This window comes from Syngnathus typhle, linkage group LG2 (assembly GCF_033458585.1).
Source record: "Syngnathus typhle isolate RoL2023-S1 ecotype Sweden linkage group LG2, RoL_Styp_1.0, whole genome shotgun sequence".
Taxonomy (NCBI): domain Eukaryota; kingdom Metazoa; phylum Chordata; class Actinopteri; order Syngnathiformes; family Syngnathidae; genus Syngnathus; species Syngnathus typhle.
In genome coordinates, this window is record NC_083739.1 from 11,573,596 (window position 1) to 11,595,968 (window position 22,373).

The 22,373-nt window shown below is 40.1% G+C and overlaps 3 protein-coding genes across 8 annotated transcripts in view; 1 reads left to right on the forward strand and 2 right to left on the reverse strand.

The window, feature by feature from the left end:
• nid2a (nidogen 2a (osteonidogen)) overlaps positions 1 to 1,551 on the reverse strand; it is a 34,897-nt gene extending 33,346 nt beyond the window's left edge. Inside the window, exon 1 of the mRNA XM_061298961.1 lies at positions 1,434 to 1,551. The gene's annotated coding sequence lies outside the window, so the exon portion shown is untranslated. The remainder of the gene's footprint in view (positions 1 to 1,433) is intronic.
• ptger2a (prostaglandin E receptor 2a (subtype EP2)) lies at positions 467 to 8,186 on the forward strand. Of its 2 annotated transcripts, none has more exons than XM_061298984.1 (3): positions 467 to 1,736; positions 3,618 to 4,540; positions 6,141 to 8,186. In XM_061298984.1, exons 2-3 carry the CDS (start codon positions 3,719 to 3,721, stop codon positions 6,426 to 6,428), a joined length of 1,110 nt encoding a protein of 369 aa, XP_061154968.1. In that variant the 5' UTR covers positions 467 to 1,736; positions 3,618 to 3,718; the 3' UTR covers positions 6,429 to 8,186. The 2 variants fall into 2 exon arrangements, with proteins under 2 accessions (XP_061154968.1, XP_061154977.1); XM_061298993.1 differs by having other exon boundaries at positions 3,622 to 4,540.
• A 4,845-nt stretch (positions 8,187 to 13,031) lies between these two features.
• On the reverse strand, positions 13,032 to 21,995 carry txndc16 (thioredoxin domain containing 16). Of its 5 annotated transcripts, XM_061272407.1 has the most exons (21): positions 21,927 to 21,995; positions 21,532 to 21,612; positions 20,688 to 20,872; positions 20,520 to 20,602; positions 20,325 to 20,398; positions 20,155 to 20,229; positions 19,725 to 19,846; positions 19,553 to 19,643; positions 19,285 to 19,432; positions 19,025 to 19,194; positions 18,885 to 18,945; positions 18,649 to 18,784; positions 18,419 to 18,565; positions 18,059 to 18,118; positions 17,739 to 17,943; positions 16,606 to 16,742; positions 16,429 to 16,516; positions 15,973 to 16,114; positions 15,524 to 15,711; positions 14,352 to 14,542; positions 13,032 to 13,742 (listed from the first exon to the last, which is right to left on the reverse strand). In XM_061272407.1, the coding sequence occupies exons 3-21, from the start codon at positions 20,845 to 20,847 to the stop codon at positions 13,540 to 13,542; spliced, it is 2,481 nt and encodes an 826-aa protein (XP_061128391.1). In that variant the 5' UTR covers positions 20,848 to 20,872; positions 21,532 to 21,612; positions 21,927 to 21,995; the 3' UTR covers positions 13,032 to 13,539. The 5 variants fall into 5 exon arrangements, with proteins under 5 accessions (XP_061128391.1, XP_061128392.1, XP_061128393.1 ...); XM_061272408.1 differs by lacking the exon at positions 21,532 to 21,612 and having other exon boundaries at positions 21,927 to 21,979; XM_061272409.1 differs by lacking the exon at positions 21,927 to 21,995 and having other exon boundaries at positions 16,429 to 16,513; positions 21,532 to 21,906.
• Positions 21,996 to 22,373: the final 378 nt, after the last annotated feature.

Consider the following 22,373-nt stretch of genomic DNA (forward strand, 5'->3'; position numbering starts at 1 on the left):
CAATACCATGAGTACTTTTTGAAACAGTTGTTATTAAACCAGTGACTGATCATTTTAAAGAATACAAACATTATCAAAAGTAATGCATTGAAAATAAGTCACTGAGCCTATAAGGTTTGACGTGGATGTAAATAAATGGGGAAAACATGTTGTGAGCCATACATCCCTTTTCCTGATAGTCAAACGGAAGCAAGAGGGGGGGGCGAATCCTGGTACCGATATTTGGTATCGGTACACGCCCTTCCCTAATATTTGGAGAGAATAATGAATACTGTATATAATAATTGCATAGAGTAGGAGTATCACAGACATTCTCACAAAGCTTAATAAGATATTTGAATGTTCTGAAGTTGTCACGACTCGTCCCGGGTTGTATTATTATATGTAGGTTGTCATGGTTTCTGTCCGCGTCTGTGTACTCGCCCCTCCCTTCCTGTGTCAACTCACAATCCATGTACTAATGAATCACAGTCACCTGCCTCTCGTTACCTGTCGCGTATATAAGTCCTGTCTGCGTGTCTCACCCTTTTCCGATCATTGATTCTTTTTTATTCCTGTCGTTGTCAAGTCTGTTTCGGTTAGCCAGTCTGTCGGTCGGTCAGTTAAGTTATGTCAGTTTGCCGGTTCTGTTAGTTTGTTCCCCTTATCCTGTTTTCCAACTACCTTTTCCCACAATAAACCCTGCGTCTAAGCTGCATTTGGTCGCCCTGCTCCGATCCGTGACAGAAGTTTGTAAGGATAAAGCTTTATCAATCTTGAACATCTTTTGTAATGATTAATTCCAATTTTTTAACGTGTTGGATCATGTGACAGCCATGGAGCGTTTCAAATAGGTGTTGAATGGGGAGTTCCACGACTTCCTGCCAGGTGACAATTTTGCGTCAACGTTCCAATGCCAATTGGCAAGCAATGGGCTAGGGAACGATATACTTGCAAAACCTGCAAAGCCAAAGCTGTCAAATGTTGATTGCCTCAAGCCTGAATGAAAGCTGAAGTAGAAAAAAAGGAAGTGTATATGGTGATGTTTGCGACATCGTGTACTTCTCTACTTTCTACCAGCTGTACAACTATTCTATATTCATGACTCAACATCTAACATGTCCTTGTTTGTGTTTGACTTTTCTTTTCAATGCTACTTGTATAGATTTTATGGTACTTAGACTTTGAGTGTTCAGTTTTTGTGCCTTTTTAGTCCCTACGTTTGAAAACAGCCATATGTAATACCTTCCATTTCTTAATTTGTCAACATAGACTCACTTTTTTAAGATTAAAACGTTTTATATTTATTCACAATCAAGATTAAAAACGGGTACTGCGCAGTGAATTATTTGATCTTTGAACAATAAGTAGATTTTTTTGCTTTTACCTGCAAGTAAAACATCAGTACTTTAATTTTGTTTTTTAACACAAATATCTGTACTTACGCCTATAACTGTGAGTATTGTGTTTACCAGAAGCGTCTGTAGCCGCTGTCCCTTTCGGGAAGTACAATGACTACAGTACTGTATGATGTGGTTCTACTGTCGAATACTTAACTTTTCAAGCGCTATAGCGTTTGCGGTGGTGGGCGTGGACAAACCAGACGTCACCGCACCTCTCCCACTAGCCCGGCGGGTCCCCTCATGTCAGCGGCTTCTCCATTTGTCCTCATCTCCATGCACGCACGGACCTTTGCGCTACGTTTCTCCACGCCGAGGACTGGAAACATGACCAAGAGGAGCAATCCGATGCGATAGGTGATAAGTGTTGTTAATATTTGGATGTTAATTTGGTGGCGCACTTCGGTGCTCTCCTATTCATTTGACGCGCATTGGAGGGACGGAATTAAAAAACAAAAAACAGCTCGCTCACGCTCTCATTTTACGCGACATGGAAGTAGGGAATTAAAAACAAAACAAATGAACACGTTTTAGCATTCACTCGCGAAAACTTTGTAAATATCTTCAATTCAGCAGAAAGTTGCGCTCTTTAGCGCAATGCTTAAGTGGTGACTGGACAGACATTTAACATGTTTTTATTTTTTCCTACGACCAAGGTCTTGTTAAAAGTGTTCTTGCATGCAAAAAATAAATTACATTCCAGCAACCTAGGTTTGCGTGACCCAGTATTGACATATCTACCAATGGAAAAATGCGTTTCATTTTAGATGCCTCACTTAATGGGACACAATGACTAAAATCTAAAGACTAAAAGTTTCCGCGTAATATTTCACTCCCTTTCTTAGAGCTGAATGGCAGTTAAAGGCTATGAACCTCTGAAGCGTTCAATTTAGACAGAATCACAGGTGTCTTACAGAAGTATGCCTGTCTAAAGAACACGTAATAAACAGCTAAAGAAGTCCAGTAGTGAATGGTACTATATTGACTAAAGGGTTCTATAGTGTATATAAAGATCAATGGGTGCACTCAAACTTCCAGAGGAACATTATTTCCTTTTGAATGTAATTTTTCTAACGAGACAGCTTTTATGGATCTCCAGGCTGTCTGCCACCTGTAAGCTGTCAAAAGGGCAGAGGAGCATATTTAGTTAGTACAGAATGCCCATTTAGTGTCCCACTTGGGCACAAATTGAAAGAGTCCAAGTAAGGCGCTTAGTCGGATTATCAGAAAATACGTTAACGGTTTTGACATTTAGCTGCAACCTCGTGATTTTCTGTAAATGGTACGCTGAGTCATTTTGACTTTGTTTTGTGGGGAGTTGCATTGATTTTGTGGAAATGTAGATTAAGTATGTAATACTTTTTGTATGTAAAATGATTTAAGTTGCTGCCATTTATATTTGTTTTAAAAGTGATATCCTGGTTACTACTATTGTGATTTAAAATGTTCATCTCAAGAGTCTCAAACCTTAAAATGATTTATTTCTTTTTACAAGCATCAAATAGTTCAGGCTAAAGGTACAGTCCTGAAAGTCATTTACTGTAAAAGGAAGGCAATAAATTAGCAATGTAATAAGTGTCATGTGCTTTTTGCATTTAGAATGCGTTTATACATCTGGGGCTTTAGTCAGTCATTTGATACGCACGCCATTTCATGACCTTTGCCAAAAACTCTAGTGTGCAAAACCTGTATGACCGTCAAACACTCAATTTAATGAAGCCAGTTGACCTTTTATTTTTCTTAAAATGAAAGTTTTGCGAATTGAAAACTGGTTTAAAATACTATATTCAACTGTGGCCATTACACATGTAAAGTCAAATCAGATATTTATATAGAACGGAAGGAGCAACATAAAAAAACGTTTCAGACTATTTATATTTTATTTTGTCAGTTTTACTGACACTATTTTGTAGTGTTATTTATGTTAAGACATTTTATGAATATCCTTGAGAATGAGAGATTATTTAAACTATGACATTTTAGTTGAGAACAGAATAAATTCAATTTATAGCTTTCGCTCTTTTCAACAATGCCAGCAATGAAAAGAGACAAGCGGAACATTTCAATTAATTCCATTAAACGGCGAGAGCTACATATTGTGCATTAACTTTCGGGGACACTTAATCGAGAAATGTTTTAAAAGCTTGGCAAATGTTTCTCTACAACTCTACTTGTAACTTGCCTTGACACTGTCATCGATAAAAGTGACGTCACAAGGTCATACGTATTTGTGTTCAGACAGGATGGCTGCCGACAACAACTTAATGAAATGTTCTTGACACCGTTTTGGAAGGCGAGAGACGTACTTTGGGATAACGGTGGCATCGTTTTCAAGCGTAATGGAGCTACCCGACCCCTGCCACAGCAAGCACTACGTCGATTCCAGGAAGAGTCCCGCGATCAGTGCCGTCATGTTCGCTGCGGGCCTCCTGGGCAACGTGGCCGCCCTGGTGATTCTGGAGATCCGGCGCCGGCGAGACGCAAAGGCCACAGACAGTCGACGGCGCGTGCTATTCCACGTCCTCATCACGTCGCTGGTAGTCACGGACTTGGGCGGAACATGTCTAGTCAGTCCACTTGTGCAGGTGTCGTACTCTCGCAACATTACCTTGGAGGGAATGTCACCCAACACTCACGGAGTGTGCTCCTACTTTGGATTCAGCATGACCTTCTTCAGCTTGGCAACCATGTCTCTTCTCCTAACGATGGCACTGGAAAGAAGCTCGGCTATCGGCTACCCCTACCTGTACACTCGATACGTCACCAAAAAGCTAGCCTACATCACAATTCCCGTGGTGTTTTTAGTGTGTATTTTATTCTGTCTCCTCCCTTTTGCGGGATTTGGAAAATATGTACAATATTGCCCTGGCACTTGGTGCTTCATTGACATGAATCCAGAGAAGAAGAAAGACCGGGTCTACGCAAACCTCTATGCCACAGTCATGTTAGTACTGGTGCTTGCAATAGTGGTGTGCAACGCCTTTGTGGCTTACCAGTTGCTGCGCATGTACCAGCGGCGGAGAAGGAACGGCGGCTCCGTCATGGCGAGCACACGCTCCAACAGTGAACGCAGGCCCCTGTCCATAGCGGAAGAAGTGGAGCATCTCATCCTCTTGGTCTTCATGACAACCATCTTCATCATCTGCACGCTTCCCCTTGTGGTAAGAGCACAGACACAACAGCACAATAAGAACAGATTTCAGGTCAACCCACCGTTTCTTGTCAATTTCAGCCGGAGCCCATTTTGTCTTGTACTGTCAATTGGTGTCGACTGCTAATGACATCACGGTGCCAAACTGCTAAAGTAATGTGCTGGGTTTGGTCATCTGATGTTTGCAAGATGGTCATTTTCAGTCAACAGCAAGTAACAGTACAAGGCAAAACAGTTGCCCACTGAAATGGATTTTTCTGCCTACTTGATATTAATCACAATAAGCTAACATAGAACATAACAGAAACACAGACAGACATTGCAACACAGTGACATTAAATGGCAATACTCCAAATGACTAGAAATGTATAATTTATCACCAGCTTCTTATGTACTTTGATGAATTGAGCAATATGATACCTCACCTTGATCTGATCCCTCAGGATCAAGTTGCCGTTTTCAGCCGTTAGTTATAACAGGGCTGTCGATGTTATGTGCCACCAGTTAGTTATGATTGTACGTTAAAAAAAAAATTGGATCCAACACCAAATCTGAACTAGGCATCACGCCCCTGCGGTGAAAGCCCATTTATCTAACCGTGACATTGAGCTGCTGGGATGAAAACGTGCAATGTGCAACCTTGCTCTATATTCTACCAACTGCTTTGAATTCCATGCAGGGCTTTGAAATGAGCAGTACATTCCGCTGTCGCTGAATTGCGGATTCCTGGAGTGACTACGTAGAAATAATCGCTGGGGGATAATGCTATGTTGAAAGTCACAGTTCGGTAGTACGTCGGGTGTAAGGGCGTATGTTAGAGGGGGGGGGGGGGGGGGAATACACGCAAAATTATTTTTTCTGTAAACAGGTTTAACAGAGTCAATGCTGTGACAAAAGAATGCTGCAGGAAATTCTTTTGGGCTAATTGTCAGCACCCTGTAGTGGAAACACAAAGCAGATGGCTGAACTGCACGGGAACTACAAGAAAACAATGTTAAAATTGAAATCAAACAAGATACCACTTCAATTGGAGCCGTTTTTGTTTTCCTTTGTTTTTTGTTCCGTATGTGAAATGTGTTTTTTAGCTGCATGTCAAATGGAAATTAAAAGCTGAATAATACTGAAAATAGTTCCAATGTTTTTAGTCTTCGCAACATCAGAGTGCAATTAAGTTTTCCGCTCCCACCAAAAATATGCAACTGTGCAAGACTAAGAGCCCAATACATGTCTGCAGAGCACCAGATTTGTTCATCTGCGTCGCCATTAAACAAATCCAACCAAAATGGTGTTACACCACCTGTGTGGAGTTACACCTGCTTTTTTGGAAACTAAAATCTAATCTGTCTATCAAATTTACCAAAAACGGAACTAAAAAGCACTAAAATGAAGTTACTGATAATGTATAGTGAAATAATGATCTTGATTCATATTCTCAAATGTCTTTACTCGGTATAAAATATAGACGGGTTGAGCCGAACACAAAGCTCTTATTCTCTTGTATGAATTGCTACAAGTGCCTCTTTTACATCTGATGCATCTCATTCGTAATGTCAAAAGTTGATGTGTGTGCAGCCAAGTTGATGCAACGCCATAATTTGGTCCCATTTCAGATTCGTGTGTACATCAACTCAGTTAAGGTTCGCGACGAGTCTCACCCTCTGGACCTGATCGCCCTCCGTTTCATCTCGGTCAATTCCATCATTGACCCCTGGGTCTTCATCCTCCTCTCTCCTGGCGTGCTGCACTTTTGCTGGGCCTCCATCTGCAGATCCCGTCGAAGAACTTTGAAGGCTTCTCGGCTCAAATCCACAGAGGCCAAAGAGAGTGAGGCAAACGTAGAGCTTTCGTGCCCAGAACTGGAATACACAGAATCTTTTCCACCTCTTGAAAATGTATGATGCGGATTTTTGTGTATGTGTGTCGGTAATTTGATAGTTGTATTTATTTGCGGTCTTGAAAGGTCAGAGATGGATCTCCCTGCTAATCACACAAGGCACATAGGTTTTGAGCGTTATTTTATCTATTTTTGGGGCAGTTTGAGTATTATCAGTCGCTGCCACTTCCTTATCATGTCCGGGTTGTTTCCAAACTACTTTGTGCTCCGATATCTTCATGTGTGTGTGAATTCTGTCAAGCTACAATGTGTTTTAGAGTGTTTTTTTGTTTAAAGGCTAAGTAAGTAAGGCTTGTGTGTAGCAGGGGCAGCATGGATTTTTTTTGTCTGAATAACATTTTCATAACTAATTAATTAGCAGATCATATATAAAAAAAAATACGTATTTATTAAATGAAAATATTTTGGTCTCATAACACAGAACAATAACGAGACAGTATGAATTACAGGCAAAACATTTGACTGCTTTGCAATAGTTTGTCCTTGAGTGTTTACAACATAGAGGAATAATGGTAAAATATTTCGCTGAGTTTTTTTTAGGAACGTGGGAAATGTTTGAATGCCATTATCTTTGGTTTATGAGGGGTTTTTTTTTTCACGGATTTTAAAAGATCTAATATTGGCCGATTAAACCGGCTGGCCGATTATTGGTCTGGCCAGTAGTGTGTAGTCTAATACAACTAAAACAAGTGTCTCAAGGATATTAAAAAGAAAAGCACTTCATGCATTCAATTCCTACTTGTGGATTTTCTTTCTGTTTTACTGAAGAACTCATCCATTTGCCTCAGCTCAGGCCAAAGAAAATAAAGTATTACTTTGGCGGCATCTTGGTATTGTTTATAGGTTTAAGCCATTAGGTTTTGTATTGACTGCAGTCCTTGAAAGCATCTTCTACTTTGCCGTTTATATTTTGTCCAACTTTTATTTGTGTCTAAAGGCCAAAAGGTGAGTTAGGGTTTGTGGGAAGTGCTAGTGCGCGTATTTGTTTGTCCATGAGTCACATCAATTTGTGCTAGTGTGTGATTTAGGCTAGTACGCCAGCTCATACTAATATTTGGTTGGTTTGAATATTTGAACCTTTAACTCCAGTTGAACCTTAAAGGTGACTCTGACTTTGATTGTGTACATGCTAGCTGCATTTCTTTTTCAAGTGCTTTGCTGCTATCTTAGAGCATCTATACACAATTACAAATCACCTTTAAGTGAGGGCTGTCAATCATTGGCAGATTTTCCCTATTCACAACAGGGCTTGATCTTTATTGTATTCTGTCATCGGCACACATCCTCACAACACTTAAATCATCCTTACCGTGCCGGATGCGGCCCACAGGCCAGGAGTTTGACTCTTATTCTATTTAGGTGTATGTTCAAGGCTGCTTAAAACAGATATTTTTGTTGCTCACTGCTTTAGTGTACATGCAATGGATGTGTGAGTAGTGTGTATTTGTGTGTTACTGAATAGCATAATCAGTCATGATGGTTTATTTTCTCTCTCTCTTTGTCTCTTTAAAATATCAGTTGCTTATAATATAAATAATTCCCAAAAGATAATATAAATGATACACTGTATTATATTAGATTGTGACGTGGACATGCTTTCTTTGAAATCTTTATCTCAGAAATGAATAATGCTTGAAAATAATGCTCTGTATATGGTGATGTAACACGGAAGTCATATGGCATGTAACGATACAATTACTCACTAGATGAAACTGAGCTCACTGAGTGTGTCTGTCATCCAGTAAATATTTGGTCCAACCTGCTTCGTTACCCTTTACTCACACGCACCGACATGCTCAATCAAATTGATTCCATATTGTGAAGATTATAGCTGAAGCACCCCTAATAACTCTGCCAAACTTGAATGATTAAAAATGTATAAAGTGAATAAAATGAGGCTTTCACAAATTGGAAAAAACACCCTCTGAACACACTGAAACCACGGCCCGCTCAACTGTCAGACCATTTCTACTAAAAACAAAAACATGCTGACATCTTTCTCAAACCTACTCATAACTTACCGCATGTCAATGACTCATTCAAAGTGTGTCACACTAGCAAAAAAAAAGACCTTTCAACAGAAGGTTGTGACCCTATTTCAGAGCAAGTGTCACTGGTGTGTTGCAATAATAGTTTGTTTTTCTGACATTTATCAGAGGATGGATTCTATTTCCCAATGCAAGGTCTCACTCCTCTCCTCACCCAATCCTCCCCTACTTCATCTTCCACAGCCATTAGCCACTCAGTGTGAGATAATACAATTTATCAAGATTTATGATCCCGCAGTGGAGATACTAAACGCCAGTACCAATTGTCATGCACATTTCTCCAAGTTCAATTTGGTCTTTTCATCATGTAATAAGCAAAATGCACCCTGAGGCAACAAACAACACTGTGCCATTAAACCTGCACTATAGAAATGCCGCTATTAGTTTCTGCTCGACGCTGGTAGCCACGGGAGCCAAATTAGCCAATCAAAATAAATAAACGCTTGTTGTTAGATCAGTAATGTCGACCGAACCACAATGACCCATAACGTATCCTACAAATGTACTGCCGCACTAATAAATGATTAGCAAAGCAACGAGCGACCAGGAACCCAACAAACTTAATTGAGTTTATGCAACACAATTGATTTGATGATTAATTTGCATTGTCTGTTTAATTGGATCATCTCCGAGATCTGCGGAAGGAAGGAGATCATGTGTTTGGTGTCCTGGTTTCTCTTGGGGCTTTAGCGAAAATATGTTTTGTACTGATTATTTAGGAGGTCAGAGGTCAAACAAAAGAGGCCGCCAGTCATGGGTCACGGGGTCAAGAAAAGCATAGCTGTGGGGGAAGAGGACAAGCAAGAACAATTGTCCTGTTTGCATTGCCGTTTCCCCGTTGCGGGCTGTCCAAAGATTTGGATTATTTCTTATCTTTGACCTTTGATCTTAGACCACCTGAACCATAATCAACATAATAAACTGCTCCAAAATGTTCTCCAAGATGTCGGAATAGGTGTCCCGCTGCTAACTGCTTGCACATTCTTGAGTGCATATGCATGTGCTCGTGGAAGGCCTGTCAGAACTGGTTCCCAGTAACCCCAGCATAGCCTGGAGCAATCAAGCATTAATCATGAATCATGGCCAGACTCGCCAACTTTCAAAAGGTGTGGCTCAGAATCTACACCTTGATTTTTTTTTTTATGACTTCCTTAGGGTCGCAAGTGAGCTGAATTGAGTCTATCCCAGTTGACCGAGAACACCCTGGCTGGCTTGGTCGCCAGCCAATCAAAGGGCGCATATAGACAACTAACTGGAGAAAAACCCAGGCAAGCACAGGAAGAACTGGTATGTAAATAAGTCAGTTACTGAGAAGCATCTCAAGAGTGCATAATGCAAAGTCTCATGAGGGCAATTAATGAATGAAAATCAAAAATATGTTTGTCATAATTACAGTTAGTGTTTGGTACTTTAGTTTGTACCGTAAAACTTCAGTTATAGTTTTTTCTTTTTAAAAATTACTCACATTTTGGGGGGTTATTTTGTTAACAAAATGGTTTTGTCACTTTTGGTTGTGGTTATTTTGTTAGTTTTCATTCTTGGTTCGCGGTAATCCTGAATTACATCCCTGACGGCCCGTTATACACATGCATCCACCAGCATGGCTCTCTGGAGTCGTGAACATTCCTGAAACAGGAAGATGTTAAGCAGATTGTACATGAAAAGACAAAAGGAGGCCACTAGAGGAGGAAGTTTTCCATCCTGCAGCCTCATAAAAGGAAATATATACACTTTGATGTACACATACTGGACAGACCAAGCCATCATAATCTGATTGAACACATGCCGCCAATCTGTAAACTTCTCCTAGAAGAGTCCAAGCTGTGATTTGAGGAAACACCCCAAGAGTGACTGCATAGTGAACATTCAGAAACATGAAATGCAATTGAACTGCACACAATCTGATTAGATTCTTTAAATCCAGGACAGTACTTTTTGTTTTAGCTACAGTTCAGTTGGATTAACGTTTTAGTGCAATACCTTTAAGAATTTTTTTTTTTTCAAGATTTATACAATGCAACCTTTATGTATATGCGATAATTTTTAACAAATTTATCATGTTTATTTCCCTATATGTGTTTTCAGTAATTATTTCCATGAGCAATAACAACAACCAGATTAGTCAAATCATGGACAGTACTAATCCTCCTGAGATGTCCCCTCTTTTCCTTAATAAGGAAGTTTAGGTCCGGCAAAGCAAATCATGTCATTTTATTCCAGGAAACCCTTGCGGTATCGTCGCCATGGGACTTGACTATTACGCATATGCTACGATTTGACTCCCAAATGCACGCAAATGCCTTTGTGTAATTAGCGTTAGTGCTGTTCTCAATGGAGATCAAATTACTTGATGAGAATTGTGTCTCCGTGACTAATGAGAGTAATTAGTATCTTGATTATTATGATGTATTATTTAGTACACGTCTAAATTTAAACCACCGCTTGTGCTGGTTGCACTCAGTAAAAGTGAAGAACACACTTTGCCTGTTAGATAAGTCTTACTGATGAACAGATCGATGCTGTTTTTTTGGAGGGGGGGGGGGTGTAATGGGGGGATACAATTTATGCTTAACATACGTAGACGAAAACTTGGGCCCACTCTGCTGTAGTTATAAATACAAATAACTTTTACTTTGTGCCCTAACTGTTATGTTTATCTTGCTGACTTTTTGTATTCATTGCTAACGAACGATGTCTCATCTTTTGCTCTTGAGTCTCCAAAGAGCAGCAGGAATGTTGACCTCTGCTCTTCCTCTTACTGCCCCCCCCTCCTCCTTTCTGCTTGTTTTTGTTTTATTTATTTATTCTTTTAGGCAGCAATCATTTAAACCCCTTCAACCCGTACTGTACACTTACGCTTGCTGAAACTTACTTAGCCTCAGTCAAACAGGGACAAAAATAATGCTTTTTAAATTCAATCAGCAAATGTGATCAGTGAATGGATACGCTCTGGTTGCACTCTTCTGAGAAGATGCCTTTTGTGATTAGTTAATATCAAGTATCTTGTCAATTTAACATTCGAGCTAGATGTGCTACAATAGGAAAATAGAGAAACTTTGGATGATTAAAAAACAAAAGTACCTAATAATAGTTTTGCTGGCACTGGTATGTTTAGCAGCTATAAATAAAGTGCGTGGGTAAATATTGACCGAAAGAAAACATCACATTGTCAACTTGACAACACATTAAGTGTTTTAAGGTAAATTTCATTTGTGTCCATGTTTGCGAAGCCGGAGCTAACGTATGTCGCCGTATTGTCACATTGTTTTGTCGTTGGGCCTACGGTTCGTTTCACTAGGATGCTAATGTTGCGAAAGCTTCATTCAAAGTTACTTAATAGCAACACATGGCATGTTGCTAGCTTTCAAGGTGTCTGGGAATAAGTCATCAAAAGAGAAATTAGAGTCAGAATATGTTTCTGATTAAAATTTGCTGCTCAATCACCTCCGTGGTGCCCTCCAAGGGGGAAGATTGACCTGAAAAGAGATATGTGTGTTTACTGAAAGGAATTAGCTTCAAGAAATTGTGTTTATTACCCCTGATTCCAAATTGGCTCAGGTAAATAGTGAAACGAGTGAGACATTGTCCCTCATTATGTAAGGTACATGGTAAATTGGCCCGCACTGCCATTAATGGTGCAATACACCAAGTCGATCTATTATCTGGCTAATTTTAAAAACGTGTCTGTGAGAAGAACCGTTGGGAAGTTACACCCCATTGTGCCAGTGCCGTTAATTTGCATAACAAATGCCTACGCAGGTTTCTCTGCTCCGACTAAATGACATTGTGGCTATATTTAGTGACTTTTTATTATTGGCCATTAATCAGAGGGCCTGCCGCTGCACACAAGGTGATTTGGGTAATTGTATGTGTCTGTCTAGCACGAAAACCTCAGTCAGAGTCAACCCATACTGAGGCAACGTGCATTTCGTTCTAATTTAAGGCTCAAGCGCTTAGTCGTTCTGGGGCTGACTGTCATGGATGACAAACACAAACGGCACACTTTCTGAGAATCAGAGGTCAAGTTTTCATCCCTCTCTTGTCACGAAACGTTAACGTAAAGAGTGCGTTGTCCAAAAATTGGCCCACGTGCACATTGGAAAAAGTCTTCTTGAGATTGACATTGAAGAGCAGCGGTGGCCCACTCCGCAATAATAAACATACTGTAACGTGAATACCTCTCTGACAGCGTCAAGGAAAATCAAGCATAAAGTTGGAATCTTGGATACAGTGCATATATTTGGACTCTTTAGATGGTGCAATTGTTCCTAAAAGTGGCCAGAGAGTGAAGGAGCGTTCTAATCCAGCTCTCATCATGCACTAAACTTTAGCATCAGCCAGAAAGCTGAACTCTGACATCAGTAAGGAAGAATTTAATTTGGGACTGTTTAACTTCAAATCTGTCAAAAATAAGTACAGTGCATAACTAATAGAAACCTGCAAAATGCTGCAAGTATCTGAATGAACCTCATAGTTGTTTACCCAAGCGATTGCACATTGAAACTTGCAAAACAACAACAACAAAAAACAGCTAACACACACACGCAAATAGATAGATGTGATATTTATACAAATATTGACAGAATTTTATTACCATGTTGAAACTGGACACTTTAAGGGTGTCCTTTAACAAATTGAGCCTATGCGATACAGACATACCTTAATATAAGGGCACTGGAATTTGGGTGATTTAGTGAAAGCATGCTCCTCAACCAAACCTCTCATGTAGTTTTTTTTTTATACAGCATTACAAAAATACCAAAGTATAATTCTGAAAAATAATCCTGGCGATTAAAATATCCTGTGTAATACACAGGCTCCCTCTAGTGGTATGGCAAAAATCACAAAATTAAAACAAAGAAAATTAAAATACAATCAAACAGTACATAATGGTACTGCTGTTTTTCTTTTTCTTTTTTAAATCTCATAAAATGCATTTGTTAAGTACCGTTTAGATGTATTTCACTTTTAAATACAATTAATATACAATCACAGTTGACCGAGTTCTAACATCTCAAGCACTGGGCATTGAATGTTACTATCATGGAATCACCTGTAAATGATTTGTCATAACTCAGAGTGATGAGGCGTGCGGTAGGAGGAATCTGTTGTTCCTTCCTCCACGTCCAACCCTGCTTCATCCATCTCCACTTCTTTTTCCTGCTTTTTAGGACCACGTTGTTTTGCAAAGCCGGGCTCCTCCTCGTCCATGATTTTCAGAAAGTCATAGAACTCAACGGAGGGAGGCCAGTCATCTTTACCTAACATCCCTGCAGACAGAGACCAATGAATCAATTAAATCTGAAGTATGTGATAATTCAAATATTGGTTCAATACAATAATATTGAAAATGTACCATTGTGAGGTTGCATTTTAATGACTATAATGGTAGCCATAGTAATGTAATGTATGTGAAAAGTGCCTGAGAAAAATATTCACATTGCTTTCCAAGTAATAAGAAGTTCGGTGATGAGCACAGTACAAGGAACGTGTTGCCACACATTAAGTTGATGATGGTATAAACAACAACACATTGCACTTAGGCGCTGAGTCCACACTCACAGTAGGCACAATTAAAGTTTTACTTTAATGGGTCTGGAAAAGCATTTCCGAGCCATTACAAGAGGCAGAGAAGCTAAATGGGGCCAGCTATTCGGGATTCTGTTCCGCTGCAAGCTTAATGACAGACTTGCTGACAGAGTTGCTGACTGATGATCTATTATTAGTTTAATGGCCAAATTGTGGGACAGTACACATTAGAAGTAAAATGCTCTTTGGATAATGCTTGGCCGTCCATATTAGCAGCTCTCTTAGCTTTTAAAGTGCACATCTGCTATGAGAATAGACTCTGGAACTGAGTGAGACTTTGGGAACCGTACCTGCAGGGGACTCTCTAGCTTCCTCCACTCTTTGCAGCCACTGCAGGACAGACTGGGCCGTGATGGGTGTGTTGGGTGGATACTCGTAAACTTCATGTCCGGAGGGCAAATGAGTGAGAACCAGGGCAGGAAGAGGAGGCATGGAACCCAGGTATGAACCCAGGACTGACATACCAGCTGGAGTGCGACCACTGCAATAAAATGTGTTTACTATTTTTCTGTTTGTCGAATATGAATAACAAATGAGATTGAAGTGAACAACAGAAATGAATGAACTGTTCTACAATATTTTAATAATTTGGACAGAACGACGCCATCCCTGTTGGGTGATAATCTTATAGGTCTGCTACTTTGACCTCTTGACACAATGATGCAGCTCTCGTTTTTCCTCCGTGTACTGTTCAAAATGTTGTAGCTAAATAACTTAGCAAAGCTCACGGTGAGTATTCGCTGTCAACTGTCCTTCAAACTTGACGACCTTGCACAATGAATGTTGTTTTAGGCAGACGACTGGCACCAAAGGTCTATTTTCTCTGAAGCATGTCTAACTGATGCATGCAGATCGAAATTGGGTGGGTAAATGACCTATTTTATTATGCGGATTCATATTTTTTTGGCTCGAAACAACTTTTTTACTTTTTACTGGAGCACACTAATTTTTGGTCTAGAAGGATTCCCAATAGGAGAATTCCAACCATAAATATACATTTTTCTTTAAATATAGCATTTTTGTAGTAGAGACGGAATTTAAAGCCTTTATGCTTTGTGAGGAAACAAAATATTTCCCTAATTTGAATTTACCAAAACACTAGAAAATATCACCACTTAGAGCACTGCACTGGAGGAAAAGTTCGATGCACCCTGTAAGATTTAATTACGGTCGCGGGCATATTCTGTATTTGTCACCCTGGTAATAACAAGCGGCTAGTCATTACCAAGAGAGCCCGAGCCCACCGCAGGGCTAAAGATATATTATAAGATATACAAACATTATCTCGCTGATTTACGCTCCATTCATTTCACATTGCTTGCGGTGAAAGCCATTGGGGGTCTTAAAAGCCAATGTTCCGACGCGCAGATTTTAAGAATGTATGATAAGGTCCAATGTTCACTAATAAACACAATTAAAAAAATGTCAACATATAATACTGTAGAATGTAAATAAAGCATACAGATGGATCCAGCAGGTCAAGTATGGCTCCATTCTCTCGCCTCCCAATTCCAGCACGCCTTTCATCTCCTCCAGCAGCGCCTTGTTCTGCCTCAGACCGATCTCGTCTTCCTCTTCTCCGACAAAAAGCAGAAGAAGAGCTTTTCCCAAGCTGAGGAAGGATGGCAGGTTTTCCACTGTCAGTTCAGGCTGAAGTCAGTCATGGGAAGGTGGGAGAAAGAAAAGGCAAAAAAAAGTATTCATCTTTTTATAACCTTAGCAGCAATGCTCAAACTTTGTGGTGTTCTTTGCAAAAAAAATACCAGACAATAAGAAAAGGCAACTCGATACCAGATTTACTTATAAAGCTCATTTTAGTAGCACGTCACTCCCAAAGAGCATCAACCTCTCTTCACAAAGACAGACGTGGTCACAAAGTTTAAAAGTCACAAAGTTTAAAATCTGAATTACCAAAGGATGCAGCAGTGCTGCATCAATCTGGGAGACCAAGTTATCTACAGAAGAGAACAGCGTCAACACAGAGGGCTGGGAGTCTCTCCTCCAGGATGGAAACACTAAAACGGCAGGAAGGTTGACTGACAGGTCGGCAGCCCTACAAAGTACATATGAATACAAACACACAAATAAAAAAGGGTCTGATAAATGACTCAACGACTGTATGATTTCCCATTTCCTAATACCTCAACAAAATGAGTAAACCTTAATAGGTCTCACAAGTCAAGGGGTTGTTTTTGAAAAACAGATGTAGGAATGCTGCTGGTGTATTCACTTTTGTTGCCAGCATTTTAGACAGGCCTTTTGAGTTTTTGGTGTTTTGTGTTTTTCCCATGAAGATTTCTAGAGCAAGCAGTGGAATTTAATAGTTGCAGACAACCTTGAAAAAGAGGAACAATTCACAGCGCCTACCATTCCTGTGCCAGCACGTCTGTCAGCAGGGCACTCAGCACCCTCCCTCGCAATGACTTTGCCGCTTCATTAAAAGCTGACAGACCTGCTAACATAATCAGAGACATGACATGGTTTGAGCTTCATTTCTGAGTTCATGGTTATCTATACAGACTAATCACACAATCGATCTGTTACCTGCATGTGCATGCGAACTAAACAGTCCGACTATTCTGTCAGGGATAAAGCCTGCTAGCTCATGATGAGGCGTCACATGAAGGAATGATGTCACTTCCTGCTGAGTAGACAATATCTGGGGAGAGGACGGCCGGCTCCTGGTTGAAGGACGATGGACATACGGACACAACAGCCCATGAAAAGTTGATTACTTTGGGCCTCACTCCTTCAATAACAAAAACACTAGTTTCTAGGGCACCTTTCTGTCATGGGACCTCAGACATGTCATCACTTTCCTCCCCTTACATCCTTGGACATAATTTCAAGATCAAGAAACACCCGTATGAATTGCGCAATGCAGGAAGTGAGTCGGCACCAGTGTTTTCTCTCAAACTAAAAACCCCTCCATCAACTATTTCTGTAGATTTATGCACAGCTCAGCACATAATATGCTTCCTGTGTGTGTTTATTTGGGGTGGCGAAGATATCTTTAATAGCCCTCAACACACACACACATTCTGTGGAGTCATTGGGCTTTATCACATCTGCAATGATGTCCAAGACAAACATTCCTTTGAGATGCAGTTTTCCCTCAACTTTCTTCGAAAGTCTTCTGATAGCGTTACATTTGCTTCATCTATGAAAGGCATCCGCTGAGATGTTGTTGATGATATTTTAGTGAGCCTTAGAGCACTTTTGTCAAACCTAAGGCAAAGGACATCATATTTGATGCTCAACTAAACACATTGTCTACTTCATGATTCTTGCTAAATGGTTTTGTTAATTTCAATTTGGCAGAGATGGTACCAAAAATTGCTTTTTCATAACAAATAAAATGGAAAGTATTAAAGAATGTGTGCATCAAGATTTAATACTCCAGTCCGATTCATTGTGCTGCTCCTTCTGTTATGGCAACCAGAAGGCACTTATGCAGAAAAAAAGCATAGAGTATAAGTATTTCTACTATAACTACTGTCAATGACTCCATCAGATGTTGTCATTTTAGCTAGAGGATAAAGAATATAAGTGTATTGAAATTAAAACAATTTGAGAAACTTTTACATTTTATCTTTCTATGAGATTCCAAACTATCTTTTCACCTTTGCCTTTCATTCAATACACAAACTAAGAGAAGTCATAGTGTAGCATCTCACAGCAAAATGAAGCGAAGTAGCGGCTCACATCCCAGCATCCCTCTGTACTCCTGAATCAGCTCCTGAGGGCTGAGCAGCAGGACACTTGGGAAAGCAGTGATTGGCTTGAATGGGACTGGGCGGGAGCCGACAGGCTGAGCAGCGCAGAGGTCGGTCCATTCTCCACAATCCACTGCGCTCATGTGAACATCAACGACGCCAGCATCTAGAACATGTGGTAGTAAAAAGCGGCTTCAACATGGAAATGTAAATGAGCCCACGCATATTTACGTGTTTGGGAGTCAAAAACACATGCCAGTCTGTCAGCTCGTAGTAATTACCTCCAAGCCTCTCCGCCACTTCTGTAAATGAGCTGATGAAGGCTGTTGATACAGCGTCCCCTGGTGGTAGTATTAGAAACTACAATTAGCAAACCATAAAGGTTTTACCCCACAGAAAGGTATTAACATCAACTGTAAATGCTGTGTATTAGAGATTGTTTTTCCATTTGTATATTTTGTGGCATTTGTCCCTGTCCAAATAAGCACGAAATAAAATTGGGGAAGTTGTATGCAAACAGTAAAAAACATCTGTATCCATACCAGAGTGACATTTTTTTTCCTTGTCTCAAGTACTTCCCATTAACAAAGTTCTTGTCAAAATATATTTTGTATCTGCGTAACCACGGGACCGAAACATACATTTAAGGTAGAAAAGCACCACTGTGAGGCCGCTTTGAGCAACTGCATTGGGGAAGTCGTCAGACGTCAGTTGGGTAATGGAGTCCATATGCACCAAGTGGCCTCGGTTCTCATAGACAGATGCCACGATCTCATCCTCCAAATCCCCTGGAGGACAAAAGTGGAAAAAAAGATCTCCCTCGTTATCCTGCTGTTGCTTCTCTTCATTCATCTCAATTTTTCAACAATACCATTAGAGACATTATCCTCAGTATCACACTCTTCTCCTTCCAGCTCCTCATCTTGCATTTCATCTGCCTCATGATGGTAGAAGAGCTCCAAGAGCGCATCCAGGTTGTCCAAGGTCAAATATTTGACCTCAAACCCCTAGAAGTGTGAAACAGGCAACACGGTAAATAAAGAGGGCTGAACTATAGTATACAAGTTTAATTAATTCTGTGACCACGCTTGTAAATAATCATCAAACCTTATCCGGCAACTTGTAAGCCACGTTATATTCAACAGGAGTTTTCACGGCAGGGCTCTTCCTGAGAACACATGAAATCGTTTCCAATGGTCCAATTAACCACAAAAATATGATACAAGATCACTAACTTTGCATCTTACCTGTGCACAAGCGTCAGCAGGGCGATGCCTCTCAGCCTCCAGGCCAGTGTGTTGGCTGTGTCCCTGTCAAGTTGCTCTGTTTCAGAATTTGAGAACAGAAAGACCTGAGGTGTTTGCTGGTAAGGGAATTGAGGTCTTGCAACAGCTGAAGGGTCTTTGTACACTTCGGCCTGGTGATTGAAAAGACACAAAAAGTCAAATGAATCACAAGTCTGTTAAAGATTTGTTGCATTTGTGAGTATGCAAAGTAGCCTGGTTACCAACAGCGGAGCCTCCATGAGTTGCAGGAATGTGTGCAGGCTTAGTGTGGACAGTGGTGTCCTCATTGGTGTCAAAGGGCATCGCTCAGAGTAGGGAGCCGTACAGTGGAGGAACCACACTCGAGACAACGGCGAGGCTCTGTGAACACTGAAAGGAAACCAGAGAGGCGCTGACGGTCATTGAAATCAACTTGATTATTGTAAATCAAAAAAGAGAATTCCAATTTGTTTTCTTCATTCACAATGTGACAAGAGAAGACAAACATACCCTAAATGCTTCAAGACAGGGCCCCCGGTTATGAGGATGAACTGATACTTCGATCCATACACATAAGCAGTCTCCATTACCGATCTGTGCTCTAAAGTAATGCGGACACAGCAGGTTAAGGTTGATTGCATTGAACCAGCAGTCCACCATATTTGATCCAAGATGTCTATACCTTGTGTGCCAAGACTATTGACATAAGACAGCACAATATCTTTCTTCCCTTTGACTGATTTCTCCATGACCGAGAGGTCGGCGTCTGAATGCACGTACTTTACTTCGTCGCGTAGAATGGCACTGAAAGGCAAATTAGAGACTGTTCGTTCAAATCTAAATCGTGACTTTAACTTGATTCTGAAACAAGAAGTGTGACAGGTAAACACAAAGATTTGCAAGTGTGACTGCGTGTGCATGGGGATCCAAAGGAAGAGGTGATTATATATTCGAAAGAAAAATTATTTGGGGGGAAAAAATTAAACACGATTAGGGATGTTGATTGTAGGGAAAAAAGAAAAAGGTAATCACACTATTACTAAAACAACAACAATGAAAATAAAACATTTTGAATAAAAAAAAAAAGCCTGAGGGACTGTTTGCTTACTTACAACAAGACTTCAGAGACAACGGAGTTGACGTCAAACACAGTGTCCAAATCAAAATTCACAAACTCCTTACCATCCCTTCAAAGAGAGAAATTTGGACTTCAATTAAATTGAACATCACCAATGAAATGAATCATTTTGACTAGTTTTAACCCACCGTGCACTCCACATACCTAAAAAGAAAAGCAGTATGCTGCGCCGTTTCTTTCATGCAGTATGAGGGAACCATCTCCTTGTTGCAGTTGATCTACACAAAAATGGATACTCATGTCACAGGTTAGCCATTCCCAATACCAACACACGAATAATGCTAGTCTGTATATTTCCACCCATCCTTAGTATTTAAGACGCATGACATTGTGCGTTACCTTGCCCACTAGTATTCCATAATCTTTCAGAACATCTGCAGACTTTTTCAATTCCCCCAAGAAGAGAGAGATGCTTTGGGAGACTAACAACAGAAAAGAAGAGGAAGAAAGACACAATTCATAATTGGCAGGAATAAGCGGCTTGGTTTAGTAAGAGCACTGCAGTACCTTGATTTTCAAAATAGATGAAGATCATCTTTCCAGAATTAATTTTTTCATAAAAGTCCACAGCTGTGAATTCTAGGAGCAGGCCTGAAGTGTTGAATATGTCTGTGCATCCCACGGCATTTGTGAACAGCAGCAGGAAAGTCACACGCAGCCACATCATGCCAACTTGGCCTTGCTTGTCCCTCCTACAGGGGAAAAAGTGAAGAAGAGAAATGAACTGCAAGTAAAGGCGTACAGCAAACTTTGAAATGTTACATTAATTGTACAAAGTGGGCCTATTTTTTTAAGTACCAATGTTAATGGCAAATCTTTTGAGGCTATAACAAAGAAAGGAGGTTTGGTGCAGATACCAAAGCATGGAAGGAAGAAAAGTGAATTAAAGTAAAAAAGGAAGGATGCAAAATAAAAGGTAGGTCCAAGGGAAGTATGAAGGAAGGAAGAAAATAGGTCAGTAAGAAAAGACAAAAGAAGCAGATATTAAATGGAAGGATTGAGGTAAAATGGAAATGCAGAAAAAAGGTCAGCAAAGGAAGGAAGGAGAGAAGGAAAGAAAGTGGGAAGAAAGGAGGTCAGGAGGGGAAAGATCCCGCGAGGACATTTCATGTCTGAAAGGAGTCTAAGTGGAAACAAAGGAAGTATGTATCAGCAAAGGAAGACAAGATGTCAGGATGTATGACTAAAAAGAATAAAGAGGAAAAATAAATAATCAAATAGGCACCTTGAACACTTTTTACACAATTAATATAAAGTGATGTAAGTCCACATGAGGAAAAGGTGCACGTAAAATGATTCAACAGTATGGTAAATTAAAGTTAGAAGAGAAAGGAAGTGATGGATAACCTACCTGAGGAATGTTAAAGTGCACAAAGGGCAAGAACCCTCACCATAACGACAGCAGCTACCTCATTTCTCACAGTGGAAAACACTTGAAAGATGCAAAAAAATGTGCTTTGGGTTCAAATAAGAACAATCGGGTGACAACATCGCGTGCTAGCTACCAGTTGCTTGCTTGCGGTTGTCTTTTTTTAATAAGCGACCAAACCAAGACTGTGGAAAAATCGTTCACCATTAGAAAAATAATTTGGAGAAGCTACACTGTAACATTGTATCGTTGAGAAACTCATTGGGATCCAAATGTCAGATTCTGTTATTGGTTGTACTAGGTTCATCTTGTTTTTTCTTTTTCAATTACTTCTCTGGTTCTTCTATATCAAACAAATTTGTTTTAGGTTCATTTACCTGACATGTTTCGGCGGAATCTTCCGCCTTCATCACCAGAGAAGTAGATTCTGTTATTGTTTTGACTCGAATCAATTAAGCGTACGTGTTATAAATAACTTCCGAATAAGGTTGTCAAAATAAAACTATTTGAGTGCCGATATGCACGTGAAAACTGGAAGAACACGTAAAAGAAATCAATTGAATCATATATATAACTTTGTTTTTTTATTGACACGATTCCGTGTTTTCAAACATAGATAAAAACGTGCTGCATTATTTAAATAAACCTTTATTTTTCAGGCATTTTCTTAGAGCGCCGTTTCCATTTCAGCTTTATGTTTGGGTAGGATAACCACGTGTTTCTTCTAAACCAATTGGGTCTTCGAGGGGTTTCGGAGGGGCGGGCAATCGCCGCAAATAGAAGGCGGGGAGCTTGTTAGTTGACATCATCACAAACCAATGGAA

Bases quoted from the DNA above. Each gene is read 5' to 3' on its own strand.
- ptger2a (XM_061298984.1), top strand. From the start codon at position 3,719: ATGGAGCTACCCGACCCCTGCCACAGCAAGCACTACGTCGATTCCAGG. The intron at 4,541-6,140 runs GTAAGAGCACAG...GTCCCATTTCAG, and splicing joins TCTGCACGCTTCCCCTTGTG to ATTCGTGTGTACATCAACTC.
- txndc16 (XM_061272407.1), bottom strand. From the start codon at position 20,847: ATGATGTGGCTGCGTGTGACTTTCCTGCTGCTGTTCACAAATGCCGTG. The intron at 19,847-20,154 runs GTAAGTAAGCAA...TTTGCCTTTCAG, and splicing joins GTTGTCTCTGAAGTCTTGTT to TGCCATTCTACGCGACGAAG. The intron at 16,743-17,738 runs GTGAGATGCTAC...TCCTTCAACCAG, and splicing joins CTACTTCGCTTCATTTTGCT to GAGCCGGCCGTCCTCTCCCC.